The sequence below is a fragment of the Mesoplodon bidens genome (assembly GCF_964165515.1).
Source record: "Mesoplodon bidens genome assembly, chromosome: 11".
In the NCBI taxonomy this organism is placed as follows: domain Eukaryota; kingdom Metazoa; phylum Chordata; class Mammalia; order Artiodactyla; family Ziphiidae; genus Mesoplodon; species Mesoplodon bidens.
The window spans coordinates 1,895,160-1,919,841 of NC_138167.1; the positions used below are offsets into that span (position 1 = coordinate 1,895,160).

At 38.2% G+C, this 24,682-nt stretch overlaps 1 protein-coding gene across 20 annotated transcripts in view; it reads right to left on the minus strand.

Moving 5' to 3' along the window:
* Positions 1-24,682, minus strand: part of WNK1 (WNK lysine deficient protein kinase 1) — a 137,362-nt gene that overhangs the window by 58,207 nt on the left and 54,473 nt on the right. For all 20 annotated transcript variants that reach the window (XM_081249957.1, XM_081249952.1, XM_081249951.1 and 17 more), the window contains exons 2-4: positions 16,874-17,046; positions 10,077-10,297; positions 7,953-8,110 (exon numbers count right to left, since the gene is read on the minus strand). In XM_081249957.1, the coding sequence (XP_081106083.1) occupies positions 7,953-8,110; positions 10,077-10,297; positions 16,874-17,046 (552 nt within the window). The remainder of the gene's footprint in view (positions 1-7,952; positions 8,111-10,076; positions 10,298-16,873; positions 17,047-24,682) is intronic.

A 24,682-nucleotide genomic window follows, 5' to 3' on the forward strand; every position in this document is an offset into this window, starting at 1 on the left:
GCAAAAAAAAAAAAAAAACAGGGGCTCAAACCTGTGACACCAATCTGAGACTTATGCTACCCACGTACCCTAAATTTTTTTTCCCTTGAAATCTAGGGGGAAAAGTTTACAAAACAGAAACAGGAAAAGGAAAACGTTTTAATGTTTGTATTAGTGTTATGTTAGAGATGCTTGATTTCTGACCCTACTATTAGTATTTCTCCTTCATGTCCTTGGGCAAAATGCTTAACCTCTGAATCTATCTTCTCACCTGTAAAATGAAGGTATTATCTACTTATCAAAACACAAAAGATTAAAATACGATAGTATATGTAAAGCACTTTGCAAGGTGATTGGCAAGAATCAAGATGATAAATAAATGTGAGCTCATTTTCACTCATTTAAAACTTGGCTTGGGCTTCCCTGGTGGTGCAGTGGTTGAGAGTCCGCCTGCCGATGCAGGGGATACGGGTTCGTGCCCCAGTCCGGGAAGATCCCACATGCCGCGGAGCGGCTGGGCCCGTGAGCCATGGCCGCTGAGCCTGCGCGTCCAGAGCCTGTGCTCCGCAAAGGGAGAGGCCACAACAATGAGAGGCCCGCGTACCGCAAAAAAAAACAAAAAAAAACTTGGCTTTAAGTTCATTAAACACAATTTAAACACTGCTATTTGCTGAATGTTGCTAGGTAAAAGAATAGAACAAGAGACAACTTATTTCACTACTAAGCATGTCATAATGATGTTAATGGTAATAATGGCCACACCTAATAAGTACTGACTGCTAACTGATTTAGGCACTTTTCTCATGTAATCCTCATTACCAGCTTAGGCTCAGAGAAGTTAATTAACTTGCCCAAGGTATCAGCTAGGAAATGACACTGCTGGGATCTGAACTCAAGCAGACCCAACTCCAGAGCCCATTTCCTCCACAGGCAACACTGTGTTTCACTCACTATAGTTCTGTATTCGTGTATTCATCTCGCAAACACTGACTGAGTGCCTATTACCTGCCAGGCTCTAAGCACTAGGAAAACAGCCAAGAACAACTCAAATAAAACCCCCAACCACAGAATTTATATTCTAATTGGGGCTTTAGATAAACACTGTTAGGCTGTGATAAAAGCCATGAAGAAAAATAAAACCATAGTGGATAGAAGTAAAGTGTGTGCACATGTAAGACTGTTTTAGATGGATGGGCAGGAAAGGCCTCTCTGAGACCTGAATGAAATGCATGTGCAGAACAATGACACACAACGGTTCTTTATCAGCGCACCATAGAATATAGTTATTAAACCGGTACATTACACATTTACCTATCCTATCCTTACACAGACAGGTTTAAATACTCTCAGGTCACAGACTGACACTGTACTAGAAATTTATGAATTCAGTACAGAATTTTGACATGAGCAGGGGAGCTGGAATCAGAATAACAGAATAACTCTGTTATTTTCTAGATATGTAATCATGGGCTAGCCATCCTGGGCTTCAGACTTTTTATTTAAAAGTGTAGACAACAGTACTAGTAAACCACCCCCAATGAGGGTTGTTGGAAGAATTAAATTACATAATATATGCAAGGTGTTTAATGCAATGTCTGAGACATAGGATGTATATGTGTTAATATTTACACTGCTATCATCTGCTATTTACATGGCAGTTGTACCACTGCAAGGCCAGACATGTAGTAGTGAACTGGTCTACAGAGGAAAAAAAACCCTGTCCTTGAGAGGCTCAGTTCTCATGGTGGGGGGACAACAGTTAGTATCAATATAATTATCATTATAGTATATTAATAAGACAGAGGTTGAGTATGATGGAAATACTTAAGGGGCAACAATATTGGCATGACTTTCTTCAAGAATCCTAGGACTTCCCTGGTGACGCTGTGGTTAAGTATCCGCCTGCCAATGCAGGGGACACGGATTTGATCCCTGGTCTGGGAAGACCCCACATGCCGTGGAGCAACTAAGCCCATGTGCCACGGCTCCTGAGCCTACGCAACACAACTACTGAAGCCCACACTCCCTAGAGCTTGCACACTGCAACTACTAAAGCCCATGCTCTGCAATAAGAGAAGCCACCACAATGAGAAGCCCGCACAGCACAACAAAGAGTAACCCCCGCTCGCTGCAACTAGAGAAAGCCCATGTGCACCAACGAAGACCCAACGCAGCCAAAAAAAAGAAAAAAGAACCCTAGAAATATTTCTGGTAAAGAGCTCCAGATGACTGGGGTTACTGGCTCATTCCTTCATACAGATCTGCCTTAGCATCCCTGACAGAGGCCAATAAAGCTCTCAATTTAAACCAACTTTCTCAGGAATACTGTCTCTGACTCTCTCAATGAGATCAAAACCCTGTACTTCATTATGTCTATAAAATCCACGTGCTTTATTATATTTATGACTTCAATGTTTACCTTCCCTACAAGAAGGTGAAAGAACACTGAAGCATATGTCTTGTTCACTGCTATATCCTCAACCTGGCACACAGAAGACACCTAACTAATGGCTGTTAAATACGTGAATAATCGTTAAAATAAATTGAAAAGAAACTGAGAACTAGAGTTTATGGTTCAACTGACTAGAGGTCTGTGATCTTCAAACCTAAAAAAGTAACCCTGAGCTGTTAAACACTCTTCTTTGTATCCCATTTCTAAGATAGTACGAAACCCATAGGAGGCCTTGTGAGTTTAGGAGGGGGCAGTTCACTGACTACTCTTGGTAAACAGGGGGTGCGTAGTAGATCTAGGATGGAAACCAGGAATCTGGACTGGCAGGGGGCAGTTTGCATTAGGGAGTTTGATGATCTCTTGATGGATAGCCAAACATGTTTCCTTAATAAATGTGCAATCGCTATGCAATCGTTAGGATATGCTGACATATCCTTTAAAAAAATTAGTTAAATTTACACCCAAAGCAAACTTAAGGGAAAGTACAATACTTCAAGGTGTATTTCAACAGAGTCACCACTATTGCTTATACAATCATATAAATCATTGTATAATCAAGGTAAACTCCCCACACATTTATCTCAGCACCCAAAACATGAGAAAAACTTTAGAAAATTAAAAAAGGACATAGCCCTTTTTATTCTTCATTGGAAGCCAGAAGATGGGAATGGAGGTTAGTGAAACCAAGACAGAGTTTCCCAGATAAGAAATATAATAACTGAAGTACAGAATAACGGACTGTAGATAATACAGAGCTCAGTTTTCACAGCTGTGAGGAAAAACAAAGAACAAGTAAATGCCTGCAGTATCCTCAGAGACCAAGGGTTCCAAAAATTCCAACTGACTTAACTCCTCAAGCTTTTTATTCCAGCTTTTCCATGGCTTGACTTACTATTTTGCGTTTTTAAAAAGCAACTCTTGAATAGGCAGGAAAAAATGCAATTAAATAGGGTTAGATTTCTAAGTCAACTTGGTTACTTATAATGCTAGTAAAAAGGTTCCATGAACAATGGAACAAAAATTTATTCAAATAATGCTTGATACTATAATATTTAGTCTTTTTTTTTAAATTTAACCAAAAATAAGGTATACAGAACTGGAAGGGACCTGAGGTGATCACTGTTGTAGCTCACACTTCTCAAACTTTAATGTACACACAAATCATCTTTGGATCTTGTAAAATGCTGGTTTTGACTCAATCCGTCTGGGACGGGGCTAAAATTTTACATTTTTATAATAACAAGTGTCCTAGGATGCCAATTCTGCTGGTTGTGGGGACTGCACTTTGCACAGCAAAGATCTCAATAGTGATTTGAGAATTGACGGAAGAGCATGTGAATAGATGACTTTTTCAAATGCCTTTCTAGTCCTGGAATTTTGACTCTATTAAAGTTATTGTTTTCTGCTCTAGTTGTACCAAATAGCTTTTCCCAGTCTACAAAAATATATTGTATACGTACATATATAAAGTGTATCAGTTTCTACTTGCTACTATTCAATTCCACGTTAGTAGGATAATTTTAGTATTTCTAAGGTGACCTTATTTTGCAGGGTAAACTCAACTGTCCCAAACTGACATAGTGTCTAACTTGACTATATCTGGGATTCCTTTAATTGAATCATTTATTCTTCAAAGTATCACTGAGTGCCTACAATGTGCCATATGCTATGCTACAAACACAAAACTACAAACAAAGATTTAATAAATCGGGCTCTAGGACAACACCTTTTAAAACACTGTATATTTCATCCTTCCTGTTCCCAATTCCTCTCCAGAGGTGAGGGTGGCTATAGGTTCAAACAGTTTAAACAATGAGAAAAGGAGGAAGAAACTACAGAAATAGAAAGAAATAAAACCTGTTGAACATTAAAAATGTGGTACATTGATACAAAGCAATATTATTCAGCTACAAAAAGGACGGAAGTACTGATTCATGCTAAAACATGGCTAAACCTTAAAAATGTTACGCTAAATCAAAGCATAACACAAAAACAAAGTGTAACACAAAAGGCCATATATTTTATGATTCTGTTGTATGAAATGTCCACAACAGGCAAATCAAATCCATAAAGACAGAAAGTAGATTAGTGCTTGCCAGGGGCTGGGTGGAAGAGGAATGTGGAGTGACTGCTAACAGGTGTGGGGTTTCTTTTTTGGGGTGATGGAGTGGCATTAGTGGTGATGATTGCAGAACACTGTAAATACACTAAAACCCACTGAATTTTACACGTTCAAATGATTTAAATGGAGAATTTCATGGTATGTGAACTATCTTAAAAAAAAAAACCACAACCCATTGACAAACTGAAAAAAGGGTAAATACTACACTAAGACTATGGAAACAGTGATATTGGTCTTTCTAGGGTCTATTAAACTAATGCCAAACACTTTTTTCATTTGAGAAGGGGATTTTCTTCTCAACTGAGCTGGAGTTTGCATTTGCAAATAAAGATTCATTTGTTGATTAGACAGTGTCTCAAATGTATTATCTTAAAAATCAAATTAATTTGTTTTCTTTACTTTTATCAAATAATTTTTTATATAAACTTTTATCTGATTTTATGGCAGTACTGTGCCTGACAGTCTGAAGCCAAAGAACACTGCTTTTAGCCCTGAGCCTCCATTGAGTAGATTTAATCAATAGGGTTTACACTATTTTTCACCTACTCATCCTACACAGTCATTATTTTTAACCAGTTTAACATATTTGGTGGGTAAGGTATAGAACAAGGTAGAATTTAATACAGGTCACCCATAAATTCTGCATTAAAAAAAAAAGTCCTACCATATAATTTATAACTTTATTTCTTTAAACAGCAGAGTTATTTTTTAGACTTCATTTTACATAAAGAAACTAAAATTCTATGATCCCTCGAGATATTTTAAGTACCAACCTTTATTTGTTTAGAGAAATAATCAGGAACTGAATTCACAAGATTAATTAGAGACACCTATCACTAGACAACCCGGTAATGCCTAGGCAGTGTCTCTAACAGCAAAGCACTGTCTGATGGTTCATAACAAAATCTACCAAGTTTCAAAGTAGAAATATTGCAAGACCCACAAAGAAGGCTGGTGGCTGAGAGACAGTAGAGAATGTTTAAATATATGGCTATCTGATGGATACTTCATTCTTCTGGTCTATTCACTATCAAAACATTCAGTACTGCTGGCAGGAAAATGAAAGATATTTGTTAATAAGTCTTTGTGTTTAAAATCCAGAATGATCACCTCAAGCAGTAGTACTGGGTTTAAGATGCTATTTATTCTTAGGCAATAGAAATAATAAATATGGCCAGTGAAAAATGGGTGTTACATTAAAACCTGTTATGTTTTCGCCACAGAATTAAAGTGATAGTTCTACTCTTAACAGAGACAAAAGACTGCCCACAAATTATCAGAGCTAATAATTTAAGTAACTACTTGCTCACACTGAGATTCTCCTGCCTACTCCAAGTACAGAGGCTAACAGCATTCTAATAGAACATTATCACCACTTTTGCAGATTAGAAATTAGTTACAGAACTCTTCAGAGGAGAATTTTTAATGAAGTTCTGGTGTCATGTGTTTGATTTTTTTTTGAATTTTTGAATTTTATTTTATTTTTTTATACAGCAGGTTCTTATTAGTTATCCATTTTATACATATTAGTGTATATATGTCAATCCCAATCTCCCAATTCATCCCACCCCACCCCGCCACTTTCCCCCCTTGGTGTCCATACGTTTGCTCTCTACATCTGTGTCTCTATTTCTGTCCTGCAAACCAGTTCATCTGTACCATTCTAGGTTCCACATATATGTGTTAATATACGATATTTGTTTTTCTCTTTCTGGTGTCATGTGTTTAGAATCGGAGTCAGCAACATTCCCCGTTAAGAGCCAAACAGTACATAATTTAGGATTTTTGAACCACAGTCTGTTGCAATTACTCAACTCTGCCATTGTAATATGTGAAAACAGACATAGATAATACAGAAACAAATAAGTGGCTGTGTCATTACTTTCTTTATGGACACTGAAATTTGAATTTTATATAATTTTCATAGGTCATCACATATTATTCTTCTTATGGTTTCCCCCTCAACCATTTAGGAATGTAAAAAGAATTCTTAGCTCATGGGCTGTACAAAAATGGATAGGAGGCTGGATTTGGCCCATGGATCAAAGTTTGCTAATCCCTGGTTTAGAGTGTGATGGAGTGAAAAAGTTATAGACAGTAAGTTAGTAAATAAATTACACAAACCATTTTACATACAAATTGTAAATTTTATAGTCCTAAAATTTAATGTATTTAACCTCTTAATCAGGTTTAATATTCAGTTTGATCTCCTTAAGAAGATATGTATTTACAAAGGGTATTTTCACATTATTATTTGTTTTCATAAATATTAGGTGGAAAAGAACACCTTAGCTTAATTGAATTCAAATTCATAAAGAAAATCAATCTCTTGTCCATCCACTTTGGCCATCTCTACTTTAACTCCTTATTTCAGTCTATTGGTTATTCCTTCAGATTAGTGCAATAGCCACTTAACTGGGTTTTCAGCTTTTTAGTGTTTCCTCATAAATCCACCTTCCACTCTGCAGCCAGAATAATCGTTTAAAAATTTAAGTCTGATCTTATGACACCTACCAAGTCTTTTTTTTTTTGCGGGGGGGGGGCTGCACCTCGTGGCCTGTGGGGTCTTAGCTCCCCGACCAGGGATTGAACTCAGGCCCTTGGCAGTGAAGGCATGGAGTCCTAACCACTGGACCACTAGGGAATTCCCACAACACCTACCAAGTCTTATAGAGGCTGCAATCGTTCCCCCAGTGCTCAAGTGTAGTCTAAACTTTCACTTTCCTCCCTTATCCCTTGTCTCTTCTTTTTCCTATTTTCAAACTGTAGACATACAAAGATTTTTCACATGCAACTCTATCTTAGTCTTTCCCTATTTATTTAACATAATTTTCCTAACCTGTCCAAACTCAATTAGGCACTACTTCTATGTGCTTCTGTTACGTACCTATCCCTAGAATAACTGCTTTTACACCCTACGGTAACAGTCTGGTTTACTTGTTTGTTCTCCTTCGCCTAGTAATAAACTCTTGAGAGACAGGTTTGTGTTTTACTTAACTATAATATTCAATACCTAGGATCTAGAAAGAAGTCTGGAACATAATAGAGACTTAAATATTTGTTGGACGAACCCATGAACTGTTACGGGTTGAACTGTGTCCCCTGCCCCCACCCCCACAAAAGATATGTTAAAATTCTGATCCTCAGTTTCTCAGAATGTGACCTTATTTGGCAATAGGATCACTGCAGGTATAATTAGTTAGAATGAGGTCAACCTGGAGTTGGGTGGCCACAACTCAATCTGACCAGTCCTTATAAGAAGAGGAGACATGAGACACAGACAGATGAGGGGTGAACTCCATGTGATGCTTTCTAGTGTTGTTCCCTTTTGCATGGTTTGATGTTATACAGCTTCTTAGATGTGGCCTAAGATCACTAGTCAGTTAGGACAAGACTTACACTGGTCACTCGACGGTAGATCTGCGCAGCATTTTGGCACTCGGAGTAAGGGTATTCAGATGTGGCCATCTCAAGCATGCACATCCCAAAAGCATAAACGTCAACGGATTCATCATATTTCTCCTCATACATCTCAGGGGCCATGAACTCTGGGGTACCTTAAATTAAAAGAATGATTCAGACTTAGTGTGAGGAGAAGCTGCGATTCATGGGGAGGGCAACAGCAGAGGGGTTGACCTGTGAGAGAGAAGAAAGTGGAAGGGGGGTAAGAGGTGAGGGAGGAAAAAGAAAGGTAGGTAGGTAGGTGGTGGGGGGAGAGGAAAGAAATCATCTTAGTCTGTTCCATCAAATATGTTATAGATCTTACACGACAACTCCTTTAAAAAAACTGGCACAGGATCAAGTGTCTATTTATTTACTGTTTCAAATGGATTAGTGTTATACAATGTCAAAATAGAGCCTTGCATAAAACTCATATTGAAAACAAACGGAAGGAAAAGGTAAGAGACTACCAAGGAATAAAGTAGATATAATGGCATCTACCTATAAGATAGGATGATGGGTTAAAAAAGATCAAAATACTTGTCTGCCCCCTACTGTACGGTAGCTGTAAGGTTAACATTCATATAATCGCTAGTCTCTTGCCATTAACATTCCATCTGATCAGTTTCACTTTTAAGGTGGCTTTTCAGTAAAAAAACCTGATATTCAATACATTTTTAAAATGATAAAATAAACTGTAATTGTCTATAAAGGCCACTCACCAGAGCCCTTTTCTTCACACACTTACCACCCCCCCTGCAGTACACAAACCTACTGCAGATGTAAGAAGTGTAGTGAGGCACATCCTATAGACACACACAAATAATTCGGTCTGCACTTGAGTTCTCAGACTGAATTATGAGCATAGAGTGTATGATTCCACACACCAGGTTTCCAATGTTTCCAAAGAAATTAAGCCCGAATACCTCAAATTATGGGACATTTCTAAGAACAGGCTTGCACACTATGGTTTAAACAAAAAAAGAAGAAAAAACCCTCTTGGGACAGAGATTAAGATGCCAAAGACAATCAAAGAACTGTTTCCTATAAGGAGGGCAAAAAGGAAATTCATCTTTAAATAACTCTTTTCCCAGGAACACTATTTTGTAAGGATGTGCAAATTACTGGTGTTCAATGTTTTTCTTATTAAAACATAGGATTCTGCTCACTTAAAAATGAATGGCTTTCTTGTTGTTGTTATTGTTGTCACCTTTTGGGAGAGTAGAGTGTTTGTGAAGATTTCAAGTTTTCAAATTGTCATACCCTCTTCAGAAAGTGAAAGCTTATAAAATAATCAGCATTAAATTATTTTTCCAGCTGCAACTCTCTAACATACAGTTAAAGGCTGAAAGGACAGACTTGTTGTGTAGATCAGTGATTCTCAAGAATGACGATTTGCCCTACAGGGGACACCTAGCAAAGTCCAGAGACATTTTTGGTTGTAACAACTGGGGAGAAGTGGGCAAGGGGACATGCTACTGGCATCCGGTGAGTAGGACCAGGGATGCTGCTAAATCATCTTACAATGAACAGGACAGTCCTTATAACAAAGAGCTGTCTAACCCAAAATGTCAATAGTACTGAGGCTGAAAACTGTTTCAGGTATATCTTCTGAAGAGTAGGAAAAAAGTTGATAATCAACCATCATATTTTCACATTTTAAAATAAAGTTTTAATAGGTAGATATTTTTGAATATACATATATCCAACAGACTTCTTCAGAAACTAAATTACATATAAATTCAATTTCTTTTATGGGGAAAGTAACATACTTTATCTGTTATATAAGTAAGTATATGATACTAAGTATCAATGAAATGACTCAGTAAGGTTAACAATTATTACATAATGTTTTGTCAGCAAAGTTCACCTTACTTCTCTTCATATAACTTTACAAAACAACAATGGTCTTCAAGATGATTCTAGAGGCAAAGAAACAGAGAACTCCACATCACTTTCTGGGTTCAAGCTCTGAATTTCTGAAGGTTTATTTCACATAATAAAAGCTCTGACAAGGTCAGGTTTCTAAATAAAAGGAATGTCAGAAAGCCAGTGAGACTGCAAGGTACACCTGAAACATACCTATCACACTCTTGGCAAAAGAAGCCCGCTTCAGGGTTGCCAGACCTAGGTCTCCAATCTTGACTGAGCCTGTAGGGCCAGTGATAAAGATGTTGTCACACTTAAGATCCCGGTGAATAATAGGTGGAGTTCGAGTATGAAGAAACTGAAGTCCTTTAAGAATCTGACGGCACCAGCTTCTCAGAACTTTGATCTTCATCACCTTAAACCTTTTCAGGTACCTAGAAAAGGCAAGGTACACCAAACAGGTTATCAATGATATGCATTTATTACTTTGAAGAATTCCATTAAATTCTAGCATATCTGAGATGGGAATATCAAGTTCAGAATATTAAGATTCAGTAAGCTTAGGTTAGTGCTACTTTTAGTAAGGTTAAAGGGGACAGGATAATAAGTAGTTGGCAAGCAAATTCTGATAACAAAGCACAAAAAATAAATTCCTTAAAATCAGATCACTGCTAAAATGATTTAGAAGTTAAGAGGCAGAGTTCGACTTCTGGTAATGGTGAAGCAACTCTTATTGGATGCAGATGTAATTATGAACTCTAGTGAATACACACACACACACAACTACTCGAAAGCTCTGGTGGAATCAAAATCAGGCATAAGCTGGAAGGGAGTACACACGAGGGAAAAGGGAAAGCACTAGTCTGTGGGGTTCGCTCAAACCTGGACTGAATCCTGGAGCATTATTGGCTGAGGAATGAATACGAGGATACAGTTGAAGATTACCGCAGGGTCTAGAACAATGTTATTCAACAGAACTTTCTACAATGACAGTCTGTCCAATATAATACTCACTAGACAAATAAGAATATTCTTTTTTTTTTTTTTGCGGTATGTGAGCCTCTCCCGTTGCGGAGCACAGGCTCTGGACGCACAGGCTCAGTGGCCAGGGCTCACGGGCCCAGCCGCTCCGCGGCATGTGGGATCTTCCCGGACCGGGGCATGAACCCGTGTCCCCTGCATCAGCAGGCGGACTCTCAACCACTGCACCACCAGGGAAGTCCAAGAATATTCATATTTAAATGAATTAATTAAAATAAAAAATTTTCATTTCCCAGTTGCACTAGTCACATTTCAAGTGCTCAACAACTGCATTGTAGCAAGTGGCTACCATTTTGGATGGTGCAGATTACAGAACATTTCCATCACTACAGAAAGTTCTGTTGGACAGCAGAGATCTAGAAAGTAAAGGAGGCAGGGTGGGGGGTTGGAGGGTGCGGGTGGTGTGTAATCCCAGAAAGGAGGTACAGGGGCTTCCCTGGTGGTGCAGTGGTTAAGAATCCGGCTGCCGGGGCTTCCCTGGTGGTGCAGTGATTGAGAGTCTGCCTGCCGATGCAGGGGACACGGGTTCGTGCCCCAGTCCGGGAAGATCCCACATGTCGCAGAGCGGCTAGGCCCGTGAGCCATGGTCGCTAAGCCTGCGCATCCGGAGCCTGTGCTCCGCAACGGGAGAGGCCACAACAGTGAGACACCCGCATACCGCAAAAAAAAAAAAGAAAGAGGTATAGAAGGAGATCTCCAAATTCTGTATATTCACTCTGCCTAAATCTCTGGCTGACCTCTGAAATGTGTCTGTGTAGCAGAGTCCAAGCAGCCCAGCTAATGCTAAAAGAACAGGACAGAGATTTCTGATGAACTGAGTTCTGATACTATTTTATCTGGAAATAGTCAGGGAAAAAATGAAGAGCACTGATGGTAAATATAAAAGACTACATTTTCCTATTACTGTCTTTATGTTACACATATGACTACTTAAAGGAAAATTTATAACATTGTATTCCAGGATCTAAACAATAAATGTAACATATGAAAATTATAGCATAAAGTATAAGTACTAGAAATACATGGGCCTATATTTTTGCAAGTTTCCTTTATTTTACATGAAATTGTACAGTAACAACCCTAAGCATGTTGTGAAAAGTTAAAGATATAAATGCAGTATCTAAAGCAACCACTAAAAAAGATATTTCAAATGCGCGCACACACACACACACACACACACGCACACACACGGAGTTTAACCAAAAAGCTAATACAGAAACTAATACGAAATATTAAAAATAAATTAAAAAATGAAACTCTGCTTCACCTGGGTGGGATATGAGGTAATTAAAGAAAACTAATGGTGAAAGTTGGTTTTATGGTTTTAAAAATATATATAAAAACAGAGTTACTTCTGGAGGGTGAGGAAAGGGCTGACTGGAAAGGGCTGGGTAGGAAGAGGTTTAAGGGCATGTATTGAGATGATGGAAATGTTCTATATCTTAACAGTTTCGATTACATGAGTGAGGTATCACATTAATAGGACAAAGGGGAAAACAACATGATCATTTCAATTCATGCAGAAAAGGCATCAGACAAAATCCAACACCTTTCCATGATAAAAAAAAAAAAAAACCTCAAACTAAGAATAGTGGAGAATATATTCAACATGATAAAGAGCATTTTATGAAAAACCCACAGCTATACTACAGTGGTGAAACACTGAAAGCTTTCCCATTAAGACTGGGAATAAGACAAGAATAACCACTGCTCTTCAGTGTTGTACTAGAAACTCTAGCCAGATTAATTAGGCAAGAAAAAGAAAGGAACCCAAATTGGAAAGGAAGAAGTAAAACTCCCTCTATTTGCAGATAACAAGATCCTATATATAGAAAATTCTAAAGAATACATACAGACATGCACACACAACTAGAGTTAATAAACAAATTCAGCAAAATTGCCAGAGTACAAGATCAACATGCACAGATGAGCTGTGTTGTACACCCCAACAATTAACAACCTGAAAAGGAAAGCAAGAAAACAATTCCACTTGCAACAGCATCCAAAAGAATAAAATACTTAGGAATAAATTCAACCAAGGAAGTGAAAGATTTATACACTAAAACCTAGAAAACACTGTTGAAAGAAATTAAAGGACACCTAAATAAAATGGAGAGATGGGTTCATGGATTGGAAAACTTAATATAGTGAAGATGGCAATATCAGCCAAAGTGACCCACAGATTCGATATATCTACAGGTAGATTTGATTATATCTACAGATGCAATCAAAATTCTAACAGCTTTTTTGCAGAAATGGAAAGCTAATCCTCAGGTTCATATGGAATTACAAGGGGCCCCAAATAGCCAAAACAATATCGAAAAAGAAGAACAAAATTGGAGGACTCAGTTTTTCCAATTTCAAAACATATCACAAAGCTAGGTTTTGTAGTATTAAAACAGTGTGGTACTAGCATAAGTATAGATACATACAACAGTGGAATAGTATGGAGGGTCCAGAAATAAACCCATGCATCTATGGTTAAATGATTTTTGACAGGGGTGTCAAGATCATTCAACAGGGAAAGAATAGTCTCTTCAACAAACGGTGCTGGGACAACTGGATATCCACATGCAACAGAATGGAGTTGGATCCCACACCTCACACATACACAAATGTTGACTCAAAAATGCAACGATCTAGGGCTTCCCTGGTGGCGCAGTGGTTGAGAGTCTGCCTGCTAATGCAGGGGACACAGGTTCGAGCCTTGGGCTGGGAGGATCCCACATGCTGCAGAGCAACTAGGCCCGTGAGCCACAACTACTGAGCCTGCGCGTCTGGAGCCTGTGCTCCGCAACAAGAGAGGCCGCGATAGTGAGAGGCCCGCGCACCGCGATGAAGAGTGGCCCCCACTTGCCACAACTGGAGGAAGCCCTCGCACAGAAACGAAGACCCAACACAGCAAAAATAAATAAATTAATAAACTCCTACCCCCAACATCTTCTTTAAAAAAAAAAAAGACAATTTGGAAATATCAACAAATTAAAAAAAAAATGCAACGATCTAAATAAAAGAGCTAAATCTATAAAACTCTTAGAAGAAAAGTTAGGGGTAAATCTGCATGACCTTGGTTTTGGCAATGGATTCTTAGATATAACCCTAAAGGCACAAGCAACAAGGGGAAAAAAAAACAGATAAACTGGACTTAATCAGAATTTAAAACTTTGTGCATCACATGACGTCATTAAAGAGCGAAAAGAATATACAGAATGGGAAAAATATATTTGCAAATCATGTACCTGATAAGGGTTTAGCTTACAGAATATATAAAGAACTCTTACAACTCAACAAAAAGACAAGCAACCCAATTTAAAAATGGACAAAGTGGGCAAAGAGTTGAATAGACATTTCTCCAAAGATGTATAACATGCACATGATAAGATGCTCAACATCATTACTCTCTAGGGAAATGCAAATCAAATGAGATACCATGTCACAGCCAGCAAGATGGCTATTAAAAAACCAAAAACAAACAAAAAAAACCAACTGTTGGCAAGAATATGGAAAAATTGGAACCCTTATACATTGCTAGTGGGAATGTAAAATGGTTCAGCCATTGTGGAAAACAGTTTGGTGGTTCCTCAAAAAGTTAAACACAGAATTACCATATGACTCAGCTATTCTACTCAAAGGTATGTATGTATCTAAAAGGCATGAAAACGGGTACTCAAATAAGCACTTGTACACAAATGTTCATGGTGGAAACAGTCCAAATGTCTATCAATAAGTGAGTGGATAAACAAATTGTGGTATATCCACGAAATATTATTTAGTCATGAAGAGGAATGAAGTACTGATACATGCTACAACATGAACCTTGAAAACAAGGTAAGTGAAAGTAGCCAAACACAAACACATATTTTATATTCCATTTATATGAAATACCTTGATCAGATAAATCCTTAGAGACAGAAAATAGTTGGTGGTTGCCAAAGGCTGGGGCAAAGGAAGAAAGGGGAATTGTTTAATGGGTTTTAGTTTTGCAAGATGAGGAATTCTCGAGATTGGCTACACAGCAACATGAATATATTTAACTAAACTATACACTTAAAAATGATTAAGGGCTTCCCTGGTGGCACAGTGGTTAAGAATCCGCCTGCCAATGCAGGGGACACGGGTTTGAGCCCTGGTCTGGGATGATCCCACACGCTGTGGAGCAACTAAGCCCGTGTGCCACAACTACTGAGCCTGCGTGCCACAGCTACTGATGCCCGCACGCCTAGAGCTGGTGCTCCACAACAAGAGAAGCCACAGCAATGAGAAGCCTGCGCACCACAAAGAAGAGTAGCCCTCACTCGCCACAACTAGAGAAAGCCCGCACGCAGCAACAAAGACCCAACACAGCCAAAAATAAGTATAAATAAAATAAATTTTAAAAAAATGATTAAGATGGTAAATTGTATATGTTTTTACCAGAGTAAAAAAAAAATACCCATCTATAAATCCTAGAGATCAGCTAGTCCACTTACTTTACACATGGAGAACTGAGGGCCAGAGAAGGGGATCTACTTGCCCTAAGTCACAGCTGGTCAAAGTCAGAGCAGAGAGCAGACTCCTACTCTAAGTCTAGTGCTTTCTACTTTACCTCTTGCTGCATTTGCTTTGAGGCTCAGAAACTGAAACAGATAATGATGGGGAAAAAAGAACTTTAAACTTAAAAGAAAAATGGTTAGAAACTTAGATCATGTGCAATTAAAGAGAAAATATACTATGTGGGAAGGGTAATGGGGAGTAACTGCTTAATGAGTACGGGGTGTTCTTTTAAGGTGATGAAAATGTTTACGAACTTGACAGATGTGGTTACTGAATTGTACACTTTAAAAAGGTTAATTTTGTTATATGAATTTCATCAAAAAATTTTTTAAAAACCTAACTTTATTTCTATCTACTGACAGACTACTGACAACCCACTAAGTATTCAAACCAGAAAAAGAATCTCAAGATGCAGCTATATAAACAACTACTACCACAGAACTTTCCTTAATTCATTCAAATATTTATCAAGTTTCAGGCATAATGCTAGGGAGCACAGTCTAGGAAAAGAAACAGGCATGTGAATAATAAGAAGCATGGATGACTAGGATAAAGATGTTGCCATAAATATTAGAAAAGTTGGATGGGAAAATTAGAATGTGCAGGAGGGAAATAATCTGTTGGCTTTTCAACATGTTAATTTTGAGCATCCAAGAGCATCCAGGATTTTCTACATCCAGGAAATACAAGACTATGTTTCAAAGATCTGGGATTAATCAACTCAGTAGCATTAACTACAGAAGGTTATAAAGAATAAATACACACTACAGAGACAATTCTTCACAATCCAATTCTTCCACAAAAAATTTACACCATAAAAGTTACTCTACTTTCCTCCCTGAGTACAAATAGATACTCTAAGAGACATGGGACTCCAAAGGCATACAGGGAATTTCTGCATTTAACCTATCCATATTCCTGAAAGGGATGATAGGTCTAGATGTTTTGGCTTCAATTTCTGATGCTTTGGGAAATGAAATTATCTAGTGATAAATGTCACAATACAACTTGCATTTGATACAATATGTGCATAGTTGTAGCAAAAACTGCCCAATATGAGGTGATAAAATAAATGGGTAAAGCTTGTCAATAAGCTTCAATTTCACTTTAACCACTAGAGGGCTACCTTGTCATTTGATTTCTGATCTCTTAGCCACTCAATTTTAGAAATGCCAATCACCATAACTTAAAGCAACTAGGCTTATTCTGCAACAACTTCTCATTTAAATACTTACCAATACATAATTATCAAACCACTTTATACACCAGAGGACCTTGTGGGCAGGAAAATGTGCTCATATACTAACATTTGGAGCAACTCTTCATTCCCTCCTTAGTATACTGGGCAACAACAGAAGAACTGATAAGGCCTGAAATAAGAAAATTCAAGTTCTCTCATACTTCTTGGTCAGCTTTTACAATATTGATGAACTTACGTTTTAAGTGTTCCAGATGTCATAAGTTCAGTCACCAAAACGATGCACTTCTTTCCCTTTACTGTGGATTCCCAGGAATCATAGAATCGGACAATATTGGGATGCTGAAGACCCTTTAACATTTCAGCCTCTTCTTTAAATCTCTGCCTCTCAGACTTTGTTAACTTTCGATCCTAAAATCAAAAAGCAAGACAGAATACAGTTCAAGACTGGGAGTTTGGGATTGACATGTACACACTACTATATTTAAGACAGATAACCAACAAGGACCTACTGTACAGCACAGGGAACTCTTGCTCAATATTGTGTAATAACCTAAAAGGGAAAAGAATTTGAAAAAGAATAGATACATGTATATGTATAACTGAATCACTTTGCTGTACACCTAAAACAAAAACAAAGAAAAAACAAACAGAATATGCTTTTAAGATAATAAGACTCCAAGTCACAAAGTTACACTTAGATGCTAAACATGTACTAAATTATAATGACCAATACTATTAAAATAAAACATCCTAACACTGAAGTTACTAATAATTAATAATTTCATCAGCCTGTTATATGAGTGTGAGAACAGGCTAAAGTGTTATTTAAGAAAACTCTTGATTATAAAGTCATGCTTGAGGGATTTCCCTGGTGGTGTAGTGGTTAAGAATCCACCTGCCAATGCAGGGGACACGGGTTCGAGCCCTGGTCCGGGAAGATCCCACATGCTGTGGAGCAACTAAGCCTGTGCGCCACAGCTACTAGCCCGCAGGCCACCACTACTGACGCCCGCACACCTGGAGCCTGTGCTCTGCAACAAGAGAAGCCACCACAATGAGAAGCCCTGAGAAGCCCGGGCACCACAACGAAGAGCAGCCCTTGCTCACCACAACTAGAGAAAGCCTACATGCAGCAACGAAGACCTAACGCAGCCAAAAAATAAATAAATAACTTAATAAAATAAAGTCATGCTTGAGATTATTTTAGTATCTTTACTGTTAATGTGTGCTTCAGATACACATTTTTTAGGTGCAGTTAATTTACCACTTCCAAAATAAGTCACCTATTGACAGAGATATGCAATTTAATAATGGAACAAGTATGGGTTTTGGAAGTGGTGAGATCTAAATATAAATTCTGTCTTCGCTTCAACTAAAATTTCCTTCATGAATAAAGTCAAGTCCTCCGTATTCATGAGTTCGCATACCCAGATTCAGCCAACTGCAAATCAAAAATGGGCGGGGGGGATCAGAAAATTCCAAAAAGCAAAACCTGTAGAGATGATTTAAAAGTATGTGGGAAGATATGCAAATACTGTGCCATTTTATAAAAGGGACTTGAGCACCCACAGGGGTGGAGGGTGGGGTCCTGGAACCAATTCCCACCGCCCCCCCAGGATATTGAGGGATGACTGTGTATACCTTCACCTCATAGGACTCTTGTAAGAATTAAATAATCTACTAGGTAGATTTTAATTTAATTTAGTCTACTAGGTAGATTTATTTAAAGTGCCTAGCACTTCATAGGTTAATTCATTTCTTATCTGAGATAACTGGAGAAAAGCACTTAACCTGTTGTTCTTCCCTTAACAGAGTCCCATACACACAAGCTCTGTACTGTCCTGTAAATTAAAATTGAAACTGTCATATAATACTCTATCAAAGCACATAATACGTATTTTAACGAAACAGTCCAGGCATACAATAACGTAATGTGTCTATGATACAGTTAATTAATTAAACATTAAAGATGTAATTTAAACCTTCCTATGTAACTAGATGGCCTTTCCCATCACTACTCCTCACCCTTGAATAACAACTACTACCCTGATCAGATATACCATTCCCATATGGGTTTTTACACTTTAGGTGAAATGTTAAGATTTCATAAAAAGAAGTTATAGAGCGTGTACTATTTGGAAGGTGGCTATTTTCCACTCAACATTGTTTGAGCTCATCCATGATGGTACAAGGAGATGTTACAAGATATCTACCATATTACTGTAACTCCATTCATTATCACTGCTATGCAGTTATCCACTGTCTGAATACACCACAATTTATATATAATCTCCTACTGATCAATCTTTAGGCGCTTCCCCATTTTTTTGCTATTACAATATGGCAAAGGTTTTGCAGTGTTAATCTCTAGGGTGCAGGCTCTTATCTTGGAGTCTATAAACCCCTTTAAGGCAGGTTTGTGAACATGTGTGAAAACAAATATATCTTTATTTTTCATTAACCTTGAATTGAAACTTAATATTTCCTTGAATGAATGTATGTACCTAATAGCATTCAGCAGTACCTGTGATTTGTCACCAACAGACCTAGGTATTTTCATATCACGTAACAGTGGTTGCAGATTATCTCAAAATACCACACTAGGCATTACTTCGAAATTATGATAGCTATTAGATCTTCCAGTAGATCTTATTAATATACACTAATAATGCATACCATATCACAAATTTAAAAGTTTTGATAACTATTTTAATATAATTTGTTTCCAATATAATCCTATGTATTTTACTATATGGACTTAAAACATTTTCTAGCCTTCACTAGCCTTCTGGGGCACACAAAAAAGAGAAAGTACACCTATTAGGATATATAGCTAGCGGTAGAAGTGCATAGGGAATAGGCATCTTCAGTCTTCACAGGTATCAACAAATTGCTTTTCAAAGGGACTGTACCAACTGAGTTTCCCAACAACTTTGTATGAAGGTTCCCACTGCAGTACATGGTCACTAGCAACTGGTATTATCAGAGATTAACTTTTGTCAATTTGATGGGTGTAAGTCATGTTCTATAGTTTAATTTACATTTTCAGAGTCACCAAAAAGTGTAAGAAACTTTGTTTTCTTTGCAGACTACTTAAGACCCCTCTTCTGCAAGGAACTGATGCTTTATCTGACTTGTAGCAGTTCTTAATAGATTATGGATGCTAATCCTTTATTGGTTTTATGAGTTACAAATACCTTTTCTCAATTTGTGGTTTGTATGTTCACCTTGTTTATGATGTCTTGATTTACAGATGTTTTTATTTCACTGTATTTCAATTCATCTATCTTTTACTTTGTGGTAGGTGGATTTTATGTCTTCAGTAATTTTTCCAGACACTAAGGTCATAAATATTTTTCTTTTCCTTTTTAAAATATAAATGTGTTTTGTTTGCCACATCTGAGAATTGTTGAGGAATTTATTTGGTTGGGTAAAAGAAGGGCTGGCTGTTATTTCTGTTCTGTATCAACCAATGGCCCCCATACCATTTAATGAACAATCCATCCTTTCCATAGAAGTACAGTCCTGTCTCTGGATTCTACACTCTGTTCCATGGTCTGTCTAGTCCTGCGCTAATACCACACTTTCTTAATTGCTCTCACTCTTGAGTGATAGTTTAGCTGGATGTAGAATTCTAGGTTGGTTCTCTTTCAGCACTTCCAAGATACTGTTTCATGGTTCTCTGGCATCTACTGTAGCCCTCGGTATCCATGTCCTCCTTTGCAGGTTATCTGTATTTTCTCTCTGGTTACTCTGAAGACTTTTAAAAAAAATTGTGCTCTACTCATTCACTACCATGCATCTAAGGTTTATTTTATACATAATGGGGCTAATTGTGCTTTTTAAGCCCAAAGTTTCAGGTATTTGTCTTCGCATCAGGAAAATTCTCAACGATTACCTTTTTGATTACTGCCTCCTTCCATTCTCCATTCTCTTCTAAGTTTTTCTATGTATGTCTGTATGTGTTATGTGTAAGGGTGTGTGTGCGTGAAACCTTACTCAATCCTTCATATCTTTTAACTTCTCTCTCATTTTCCGTTTCTTTCTCTCTGCTGCCTTCTGGGCAGTGTTCTCAGATCTACCTTCTTGTTCATGAATTCTCTCAAGTTATTATCACATCTAACCTGCTTATTACCTTAAAAAAATTTTTTTAATTAATCAAACTTTAAAGTCTAAAAGAGGCAGAGATGCAAAGGACATGTGGCAAGGTCTCAGTCCCTGCTCCAGAAATAATAGATGAACACAAACTAGACACTTGCAACTAGCCATACAAGTCTTCAAGGGCTGGGTATACTGGTGAGTCAGACTACATTTGGACATCTGTACAGAGAATAAAACGAGGTCAAGCAGTCAGTCTGTCACCAAAAGTACCCACCAGAGGGTTTGATAAAGGGAATTCAGTCACTACTTCAGTCCCTACTTTCCCAGCTAGCATCAAAAACAAAGCAAGATGGGAAAAAGGGGGGAAAAAGAAAAAGAAAAAAAGTTGGGCACTAACTAAAGACTCCAGTGGAGAAGGAATTCTCCTGCCACTTCTCTAGGCCCAGTGCCTGGGGGAGGGATTTGTCCCCACTCAGTGGTAACCCTACACATGGGGTTTTGAATGAGAAATGATAACTGGTGGCTCAATTTGCAATGATCCCCACCAACCTCCACCCCATCCCTGCTTCATGAACAGACAAGTTTTCCCAGCATCCTCCTTGGAATTTCCTCCCTCTCAGGGTTCATCTCCAAAATTATTTCCATCTCCAAATCATCACTGCAAGATTGCCTTCTCTCAAAGTTCTATAAAAGCCCACTTTCACAGCCCAATATCACTTTTATTCCCACTCCTAACCTGAAGCTGCAACCATCCACAAGTCACATACCCTGTCCACTGAGACTCAGATCCATAGCTGTTTCATCTTGGTCTATCTTCCTAAACTGTTCCCTTCCCAGAGAACAGACGGCCAAAGGGCCAAAGGACAAGTCAAAGTATCTGGGGCCAGATGACTGAGGAAAGCGGCACTTGTTACTTAGTTTTTAATTGCAATACATTTTCATTTCTTGAAGCTCTTTTTGGATCTTTATCAAATCAGTCATTCACTGCCCCCTCCAATACCATCTTGATGTTTCTGTGGTTTTAGTTTTTAATCCTTTAATTCTTTTAAAATAATGTGCTTTAGGGGCTCAATTCAATAACACTTTTATCTGAGTTACTGGGGATCTAATTTTGCCTAGTGTTTTGGCTGCTGACATTCATTCATGGTGGTTTGTTTCCTCACATGATTAACAACAGTGGATAATATGGTTATCTTAAACTGTGATTTGTCTGTTGGAATATCCTCAGTTGTGGGTGTACTGCTGTGGACAGGCTCTGAGTTTATTTATGCCTAGTGCTGCTTATTTATTACTTAGTCTTGGTGATGCCTGCATGTAATCAGTTCAAATTTGAATCTCATACTTTTATGAATACAGGTCCCTGTTTATGTATTCTCAGGGTAAACTTTTTTCAGCTGACTTGGGAAAAACTGTCTTTTCCCTGACTCAGAAACTGAAATTTTCTCTTGTCTTTATAATATTAAAGGTTTTGTTCCCTTTTAAAGAACAAGTTTATTGGATCTCAGTTCCAATACCTGCTCGGGCTTAAGACTTCATCTATCCTTGGGAGACAGTAAAACCACGCGTCTTAGTTAACAAGATTGGCAATTGTCCCAAGAAAAACCCTAGTGTCAATTCATGCTTTTCCTACTCTGGTTTCTAGTTTCTTCTTAGTTTTCAGACCTTGGAAATTATCCTGACAGCCTTATAAGCTCAGCTATGCATTTAAAAGGATAGGTTTCTGTAGTTCCTCTCATCAAAATTTTCAGAATGTCTGGTATTTTACAGTGGGAAGAGTTTTCAGCTTGTTTGTTTTTCTATTTACTGACAATAGGGTTCCCCAATATATGTTTTTTTAAAAATATTGTTTACCATATATTCTTAAATGTTCCTCATTTAAGGAAACTTTATTCAAAAAATGAAGGAAGGGCTTCCCTGGTGGCGCAGTGGTTGGGAGTCCGCCTGCCGATGCAGGGGACACAGGTTCGTGCCCCGGTCCGGGAAGATCCCACATGCCACGGAGCGGCTGGGCCTGTGAGCCATGGCCACTGGGTCTGCGCATCTGGAGCCTGTGCTCCGCAACGGGAGAGGCCACAACAGTGAGAGGCCCGCGTAACGCAAAAAAAAAAAATTGAAAAAAAAAAAAGAAGGAAAATCTAGATCACTTGCTGACTCTCTTATACATTACTGCTGAATTACAAAAACTTATTTTAAAGAAATTGTGAAAAGTTAAGCTATTCTCAAAACAATCAGAAGACAGTAATCACAAGCCAAATGAATTATAATATTCTACCTCCCATTAAGTGATATTTAATTGTTATATTTTAATATACAGTCTACCTGATTGTCTTGATAACTACTCTTATTTTCTGTAGCATGCAACATTCATTTCAGTTTTAGCAATTAATGTATATATTCATATATGTTTAATTAAATTTTAACAAATGCTTGAGTACCCTGTGTCAGACAACAGGATAGGACAAACATTAGAGACAAGGTTCCTGCTATTCTAGACCTTACAATGTAAGAGGCAGAGGCATTAATTTTATTAGGTATTATAAAGAGAAAAAACTGAGTGCTTTGAGAGCATATCACAAAAGACCCAATTCTGTGTGCACAAGCTAGTGTTAGCCCCCATATCAGCAGGTTACCCTAAGGGTTGAGATCATGAGCATGAAAGTACCCACAGTTCTAGTTTTACAATACTTGAAATGCTTAAGACCACAAGAGTCAGTAAAAAGTGCTAAAGGCAAACTTCGAAATGCAGGACAGACTGGAGGCGAGGAGACTCACAACTTTAATAACAGTGAGCTACAGAATTTAAATTTATTTATTTAAATTTGTTTATTCACTCAGAGTTTAGAGCTTCTAGAAAGTCTATCACTTACAGTAGACCACTGTAGCTGAAACTTGGAATATACATTATACAGGATAAGGTAGTATACAGTACTTAATAGCCAATGAAATGCTTTCTCTCTACTGGTATATAACTTTAGCCAGAAACTGTCACTAGGCGTTAACCAAAACTGTAGCCTGGGCTTCCCTGGTGGTGCAGTGGTTGGGAGTCCGCCTGCTGATGCAGGGGACACGGGTTCGCACCCCGGTCCGGGAGGATCCCACATGCTGCGGAGCGGCTGGGCCCGTGAGTCATGGCCGCTGAGCCTGCACTTCCGGAGCCTGTGCTCCGCAACAGGAGAGGCCACAACGGTGAGAGGCCCGCATACCGCAGGGGGAAAAAAAAAAAAACTGTAGCCTAATCATTCTACATGGTTACCTAAATTTTAATTTTAGTTTAAAACCTACTTAAAGACTGTTTCTTTCACATCTACAATTCCAAGTTTTCAAAACTGCTTTAAAGTACACAAGGCTTGTAAACCCTTTCTGCAGAAACTCAAACCAAAGTAATTCACTCGTGTCTGTCTCTACTACCACCACCCTATTTCAAGCCGTCACGGTCTCCTCTGGATTTCTGCAATAACCTACTAGCTGTTTCCACACGGCTAAACTTCTCCCTGTACAATGTGTTTTTCCACTCTGTCCAAATACAACCAAAATATTTTAAGGTCAACTTAATCAATTCTGCGGTATGCGTACTTTATTAATTCTTAGAAATACTGTTTTCCACATTTTAAACATCTCTGAAATTAGAATGTATCACATAATTGAAATCTTAGACTCAGTGAAGTACTGTATGTCTTAATCCTGTTAGGATAAAGGTGGAAAATCATTGTGACCAATGAGGTCCCACACAATGCAATCCTTGCCCACTTTTCGAGCCTAATTTGTCACTCTCATGTGCCTTTCTCAGACATGTCATGCTTCTTCCCACTCAGGTCCTTCACACACGCTGTTCCCTCCATACAGGATGCCCTTCCATCAATCTTTTTTCCCTGGTTAATGCCCAGCCATCCTTCAAAGATCTGTCATTTCCACGGGGATACCTTCCTTGGCTGCCCCTCACTCT